The 8184-nt window shown below is 43.0% G+C and overlaps 1 protein-coding gene across 1 annotated transcript; it reads right to left on the reverse strand.

Annotated features, from left to right (window-relative positions):
• Positions 1 to 277: 277 nt before the first annotated feature.
• Positions 278 to 2130, reverse strand: LOC121968348 (protein POLAR LOCALIZATION DURING ASYMMETRIC DIVISION AND REDISTRIBUTION-like). Its single transcript, XM_042518772.1, has 3 exons — positions 1559 to 2130; positions 984 to 1417; positions 278 to 909 (listed from the first exon to the last, which is right to left on the reverse strand). The coding sequence occupies exons 1-3, from the start codon at positions 2037 to 2039 to the stop codon at positions 457 to 459; spliced, it is 1368 nt and encodes a 455-aa protein (XP_042374706.1). The 5' UTR covers positions 2040 to 2130; the 3' UTR covers positions 278 to 456.
• Between the last annotated feature and the right edge of the window lie 6054 nt (positions 2131 to 8184).

Genomic DNA, 8184 nt, shown 5'->3' on the forward strand with positions numbered 1-8184 from the left:
TGACGAGCTTGATCCTTTCGATGATCAAAATAGCGTTGGCCAAAGAAAAAACAGCAAATAAAAAGAAGAAAAACATTAGTGTTAGCCCCCTTTATCATGAGCTTACTTTCCTATTTATAAGGGCATGCTTCCAAACCCTAACGAGCTATGTATCATATCTTGGGCCTACTTCATGTGGGCCGAATCTGTTGGGTTGGAAGAGAAGCAGAGTCCCCTGGTATGAGGCTCAATTCCATTCGAGCCGAGGGAACACGCACAACTTATTCAGAGGAAAAAGTATCAAACCAAGTGCTTCATCGAATTAGTGGCAATGCAAAACTTCAACAAGTAGACTTAACTCAACAGTCAACAACACCAAACAGAAAGAAAACACTGAATTAGGGTTTAGAATTTAGGATTTAGCTTCCCAATCAAAATGCCGTTTTTCTTTCTCTGCTTTTGCTGTCCTTTTGCAATTCACCGGGAAACCACCTCCGTCTTATGCTCTGCCACCAGTCCTGCAGTGTCCCTCCACCAGCAGATCTCCCTCTCCTTGTCTCTCAGCCTCCGTTCAGCGCACCGCAACGCTGACTCCAGCTCCACAATCCTCTCCCGTTGCCGCGCCTCCAGCACTTCGTGGAGCCTCCGCTCGAGCTCGATCGCGCAAACCCCGCAGTCACTACCGCTGCATGTTTGTTCCACCATTAACTCGCCGTTGAAGCCTAATTCGCCAGAGCTGCCGGAGAAATTGTTGCTGCTGCTCAAGAATGAGGATTCCAGCTCCGAGATGCCTTCTTGTCGCCTCGCCTGGAGGAGTTGATTCAGTTTTATGGTCAGCTCGTGGGGTGAAACGCCAAACTGACTGCTACTCGCTGCTGCATAATTTGCAGTGAGGCTTTCGCAAGCTTGAGGATGATTCTCAAGAAGCAACTGCAATCAAATTTTATTTAGTTCGCGATTTGTTAATACCGTTTTTTTATGAAGTAAAATGATCAAGAACACACCTCCATTGAGGCCTTGCCATCGAAGCTCCACTGCAAACGTTCTAATTGTTCTTGCAGCTCCATTTCCATCTCATCCATCTTCAGACACCTTCTAACTCTTCGATTCCTCTCGTACTTTTCTTCTTCCTCAGCCTCTGCTCGTCGTAGTGCTTCATCTTCCTCTCTGATTGAGTTGAAGGATTCTTCATCGTCTTGTGAGATCTGACAATCACTTTTCTTCACGTTCGTCACGGAAGAGGCGTGATTGCTGGACTCTGCGCTGTTGTTGGAAGGAAAATCTCTACTTTGGAGCTCATCTTTAATGTCCTTGAGTAGAATCTCCATCTCTTGTCGCAGTTCCACCATCTTGTTCATCTCGGCGGCGCTCCTCGCGAGGAGGTAAACGAGGCCTACTCCCATTCCCAGATTCAAGGAGCGCTCGTCGTTGATTTTTCCTGCAAAAAATGGAGAAGAATTTGTAATTTTTAAAATGCACATTGTATTTTTCATAAATATAATGAATTATGATGATTTTCTCGCCAAAGATGGAATTTTCTCGCTATTTTCAGGTCGAAAACGAGCAGAAATGGTGAGACCTGAGTTGACGGCGATTTCCGAACGGCTTCCGGCAGCTTCGATTGCCGTTTCCAGGATGGCCACTGCAGCCGGTGGTGCTTCTCTATTCTCCGTCTCCTTCCTGTTGCCAGCGCTGCGCCTAGGCAGCCACACCCGGCAGCCCACGACCTGTTCGCCGCCTTCTGTAGCGGCGTTTCGGGCCTGAGACGGGCGGAGGAGAGGAAGGAGCACCCGGGATATCAGACTCCGAGGAGAAAAAGCCTCGAAAGAAGCAGCAGTGGTGGAGGCGGCGGCGGAGGTAGCAGAAGAGGAAGGCGGTAGGCGAAGGCAAAGCTCCCGCCTTTTGGCTCGCCTCACCGCCTCCATCTCCCGGTCGAGGCTTTCCTCGAGGCAGTCAGATACTCTCATCTCCTCCGCCACTGGAACCTCTCCCCCACCTTCCCCCGGCGCCACACAGAAGCAGAGCACATTCCCCTGTTTCAGCGAAAAAGCCATCGTCATCGTCGTTCTAACCCGAGGAAGACGATGCCGAAATCCAGAAATGCGAAGGGTGAATCACGAGACGATGATTGCTTCGCCTACCATGATTTATAAGCAACGGCGAATGAGAACGAGGAGGAGGAAGAGGCGGAGATCGGCGGGCCCACCGCCAGCGAATTGCTCTGCTGCTTCCCGGGAATGCAATTGTCGGCTTAACCTCACGGGTAGTTAATGCAGACTCTCCAATGCCCGCGAAATCGTTATACGGCTGATGTCCAATTTTTAACTCAAATTATTATATTTCATTACCAATATTATTTTTTAAAAATATATATTTAAATAACTTGAGCACGTGATGTATCTTTAGTAAGCATACATTTTATAAAGAAATAGAAGGGATTAAAGAGTTTATAGAATCATTAAGAGATTTAATACTCACCATTCTAGACATTGGGCCGGTAACTCTTCTCCGTCACTTTCTCACTGTCACTATCTTTCTTAGGGCTATAAATGAATTAAGCATTTGTGAATAAGTTTGGTGTTCGGCTTGATAAAAATTTATTTATCTTCATTCAATATACATAAGATTAATTAAATAAACAAACTTGAACAGCTCGTTAAGCTAAACAAACAAACTTGAACACATATGTGTTCATCTCGTTAATGTTCTTGAACAATGTTCATGAACAATGTTCACGAACCATATTCATTAATAAAACCTTTTTTAATATGTTAAATAAACAATAAAATAAAATAAATTTAAATTATCAAACCAATCAACCAACTAAAAGTTTCAAATAATCAAATAAGCTTGAATTAAGAACTTGATAACATCTAAACGAACCAACCTTGAACCAAGCTCAAACCAAGCTTGAATCAAGCTCAAGCCAAGCTTGAATTGAGAGCTTGATAATATCTAAACAAACCAAGTTCAAGTCAACCTTCAAACAAGCTCAAGCTCATAAAAAATAAACCAAGTCAAGTTTGAACACTCATTTCAAAAGCTTGGTTCATTTTAAGTTCGGCTCAGCTTGACTTAGTTACCTTATCAAACAAGTTTGAATACCACAAAGTTCAGCTCGGCTCGACTTGTTTACAGTCCTAATCTTCCTAATAGGTTCTCATAGGTAAGTTGATTGCTCTAATATTCACTTTCATTAGTCCTACAATTAAAAATAGGTTGATACGGGCTATAGCGAGTGGGTTTAGGAGATGATGTGGATATTAAAATCAGAGTGAGGTGGCGGTCAAGGTTAGGACAGGGTGATGTTCGATCGAGCTTAAGGGTGCTCAGCATTATAAGAATGTTAGATGGGATCGACCGGTTATAAACCTGATCAAACATATAGCTTCCTATGTGCGCTCGATCGGCAAAGTCTGAGGGAGCTTAAGGGTACTCAGCCTTATAAAAATCTTAGCATATGATAGGTTGGGTGAAGGCCGAGCGAACATAAAACTTCTTGTGTACACTTGACTGGGCAAAGCCCGAGCGAGCTTAAAGGTACTCAGCCTTATAAAACTTTTAGCATATGATCGGTCGGGTGAAGGCCGATCGAACATAAGGCTTCCTGTGCGCGTTCGACCGGGCAAAGCCTGAGTGAGCTTAGGGGTACTCAGCTTTATAAAAATCTTAGCATACGATTGGTCAGGTGAAGATCGATTGAACATAAGGCTTCTTGCGTGCGCTCAATCGGGCAAGGCTCGAGCGAGCTTAGGGGCACTCAGCCTTATAAAACTCGTAGCATACTATCGATCGGGTGAAGGCCAATCGAATATAAAGCTACCTATGTGTGCTCGACCGAGTAAAGCCTGGGTGAGCTTAAAGGTACTTAGCCTCATGAAACTCTCAGTAATACGACCGACTTAATGATCGGCCGAGATGCATTCAATAGAAAGTGTTCTCAATAATACGTCCGACTTAGTGACCGACCGAGATACATTCAATAGAAGGTGTTCTCAGTAATACGACCGGCTTAATGACTGACCGAGATATATTTAACAGAAGGTATTCTCAATATACGACCGACTTAATGACCGACCGAGATATATTCAACAGAATGTGTTCTCAGTAATACGACTGGCTTAGTAACTGATTGAGATATATTCAACGGACAAGCAGTTGACAACATTAGAATAGCCTGGCAAACTTGTCGGGAAATATTCCCTCGAAGCTTCTTCATTAATTAATCAGTTACAATGATACACTCCTTCATGTATTTCATCAGGGGCCTAAGTCATAAACGGCAAAGGAGATACATCTAAGGTAGAAAAAAGATTTCTCGGAGGATTATTGCATGACATCTATGTTGTACTTCTCTCATCTTCTAACAAACTCTAACAAATCGGGGGCCACCTCATGATCGCAGAGATTATGTGAGGTGGTATAAAAAGGGGAATCCTCTCTATTTGCATCTAAAACCCTACTTTCCTACACTTTGGCTACTATTCTTCTTCCACCTTTAAGAGAGAAGACTGACTTGAGTGTCAAAGGGCCTACCCAGGGATTCCCACCCTGGTCTTATGTCATTAACATTTTGTTGCCTCGTCTGATTGTGCATAGGATCGTTGAGGAGTTCCTTCATATCTCGAGAATCTCATTATTCGTCGATCAACCACCCATCAGAGCCAGCGCACCATCTCATCACCTTCAGACAGGATCATAGGTAAATAAATCATGGGGGATATTTTACCCTAACATAACAGTTCTTTACATATGATCTTGTCTGGAAACTAAGAAGATGAAATAATCAAAATGATGTGGCTGAAATGTTGACCGAGTTGCCATAACTCGGAGGGGGAGGTATGATGGGATGTCTTTTATATTGGCCAAGTCATCAGAAGTATATGGTCAACGCTACCTGTAGATAGCAATTGGATTGCCCCGGTCCCTAGTATCTCGATGCTCGAGGCAGGTTCTAAAAATATACAAGGAGATGAATAAATAGTAGAATAATGAAGTGCATGGAGAATAAGACTGGAAAATGTACTCTGGCTTGGGGGCACGCCCTCTAATAAATCAGTGAGTTAGTTAGGTCATGATGTTGATCGAGTCGTCATGACCTCGAAGAGTAGATAAATGTGAGTCAGATGAGGAGCTTGATTTGGCGGCATGAAAATGGATGTGGTATGGATCCGGATCGTGATACGCAGGCTAAAATATAACGGCTTTATGTAGGCTGAACCACGACACATAAGCCGAACAACGTGAAGACCGGAACATAGTCTCGACTCAAAGGTCGGAATACAATGTCGACTCAAAGGCTAGAATACAATAGTGAGGTGCACCATCGTGTTACTCGAAGGAGGTTGGATTGCATCCAAAGCACATGCTAACACGGATCGGGGGTTGGATCGGGGCTAAAAGCGTGTGACAGCATGGATCGAAGGGCGATGGCATGCATCGAATAACTTCGGCAACTAAAGGTAGGCGCTGGCCGCTAGAGGCTGCATTAGAGGCAGGCAACAGATGTTGGTCGCTAGAGGCTACATCGGAGGACGGTGACGTCCACTAGAGGTGGAGTGAGAGGCAACGACCGCTGGTGGCAGTGTGGAGGTGGCAACCACTAGTAGCGGCGTGGAGGCGGCAACCGCTAGTAGCGGCGTTGAGGCGTTAGCCACTGGTGGCAGTGCAAAAGCGACAGCCACTAGTAGCAGCGCTGAGGCATCCATTGATGGTGGCGTTAGCGTGGAGAGGGAGAGGGAGGTGGCTACTAGTGGTGGTGGCTACTACTGGCTTTGGTGTGGAGAGGGAGAGGGCAGTGGCTGCCATTGGCGGCAGCCACTGGTGGCGTCTGCGTGGAGAGGGAGAGGGTAGTGGCGACGTGCCTGAGAGAGAAGCTGAGGGGCTTTGGTGGGGTGAGTTCAAACCGACCTCCTTTTGAAAAAGCAAGACCTCCCCTTTTCTCTGTATGTTATACTCCTAACCTATAGGAAAAAGTCAACATCAAAATGACCAAATTGCCCCCTCCATCCATGTGGGCTAATCCTAATTAATTGGATCACAAGCCTCCCCTTTAGATCTAGTCAAAGGAGGTATGAGTCCGACTGACTAGATAGTTCATCACAAAAATTGAATCACTCCCGAGTACAAGGTCAGATTGTTGAGCTCATTGTATATCATCTTGCCAGGAGCTATAGTGATGCTAACCGAATGACGAATGCAGTGTCAGGCGAACGACGATAGTGGTGTCGATCAAATGGCAGTAGCAATGCCTTGCGAGGAACAAAAAATAAAAAATAGTGTCGAGCGGATGCTAAGCAAGCGATTAGGCGAATATCGAGTGGAGCAATCGAGCTAAATGTCGAGAGGGTGATCAATGAATGCCGAGCCATAGCCAAGCTATGCCGAACGAGAGTGGATCTTGAGAGATTGAAGGCATAGAGCCTATGTAATTAAAGGAAAATAGGAGCGAAACTCGTGAACTGAGTGGGAGCGGATCCCATGAATTGAGTGGGAGCGGATCCCAAGAGATCAAAGGGTACGAAGCTTGTGTAATCAAAAGCGAACAGGAGTGAAGCCCTTGAGCTGAGTGAGAGCGGATCTCGTGAGTGTTGGTTGGTCCTAGGAAGATCGTACCGGTTCCACTATACAAAAATTTTGTACAAGTGCCGAACCTTTCCTAACAACCTATTGTGTTATTTAGAAATTAAATTCGGAATTGCAAACAGAATTTAACATTATTGATTCCAAATTTAACTTATCTGTTCTTAATGATTTAGACTTGGATCGTAAGCGGAACTTAACATTATTGATCCAAATCCACTTATGTTATAAATTTTATTAAATATTAATTTCGGAAATTGGCTCCCAGGTCAAACATGGAGAGGCACATGGCCTTCTTGGGTATGGGAGCATCCACCACTGCCTCGACAAAGCCTCTTAACGAAATTCAATATTTAATTTCCTAAAATAACATTAGGTTTAACCAAAAAGAACAATCGAATCACAAATTTGAAAAATAAAAAAAAACACAAACTCGAATCACAAATTCAAAAATCTAGAATCATATGCCTCTTGTGTTTGGAATTCATACAAAGAAAAACTAGTATGATGCGGAAAATAATTACTAGTTATACCTTTCTTTGTATGCAACGACCTCTTGATCTTCTACCGTATTCCTCTTCTTATCTCGGACGTTGTGTGGGCAACGATCTACAGAGATGAGAACCACCCAAGCCCTTCTTCTTCCTCCTTGCAAATTTCGGCCACCAAGACTCCACCAAGGATGTAGAGGTTCGACCACCACCACCAAGCTCCAAGGGATGCAAGAAACAAAAACCTCCTTTCTCTCCTTCTTCTCCTAGCTTGAACCGGCCACCAACAAGAGCTCCAAGAGAGGGATGAAACCGGCCACTAAAGAAGAAGAGAAGAGGAGGAGAAGAAGCTCTAGGGCCGGCCACCACCAAGGAAGATAGGGAGGAAAATAAAATAGAGTTATCATTCATGAAGGCACCTCTACCCCCTCTTTTATAATCCTTGGTCTTGGCAAATAAGGAAATTTAAATAAAAACTTCCTTAATTCTTTTGCCATGAAAAGGAAAATTTAATTAATTAAAACCAAATTTCTTTTCTTAAATCATGTGGTCGGCCACCTTAAGAGCTTCCAAAATAGGCAAGTTTTAAACAAAAATTAAAACTTCCTTATTTGTTTCCGAAAATTTTAAAAATAAAATTTTTCTAATAATTTATCCCTTCATGGTTGGTTATAAAAGAAAATTTTATAAATTAAAATCTTTCTTTTAGATGATTTCCAAAAAGGAAAGTTATCTTTAAAATTAAAATCTCCTTTCAATCTACAAATAAGGAAAAATATCAAATCTTTTCTTAATCTTTTATAGAAACTTATAAAAGGAAATATTTAATTTAAAACCTCTCTTTTTAAATCATGAACATGGTTATAAAAAAGGAAAGTTTTATCAAAATTAAAATCTTCCTTTCGATCTACAAATAAGGAAAGATATCAAATCTTTTCTCAATCTTTTGTAGAAAACTATAAAAGAAAAGATTTAAATTTTAAACTCTCTTTTAAAATCATGGAATACACATTAGAAACATTTTAAAAATAAAAATCCTTTTAATTTTCTTAGGGCCGGCCACACCATGCTTGGGCTCCAAGCATTGGCCGACCACCTACTTGGCTCATCCTATTGGTCTTGGCCGGCCCCT

The sequence above is a fragment of the Zingiber officinale genome, chromosome 3B (assembly GCF_018446385.1).
Source record: "Zingiber officinale cultivar Zhangliang chromosome 3B, Zo_v1.1, whole genome shotgun sequence".
Lineage (NCBI taxonomy): Eukaryota > Viridiplantae > Streptophyta > Magnoliopsida > Zingiberales > Zingiberaceae > Zingiber > Zingiber officinale.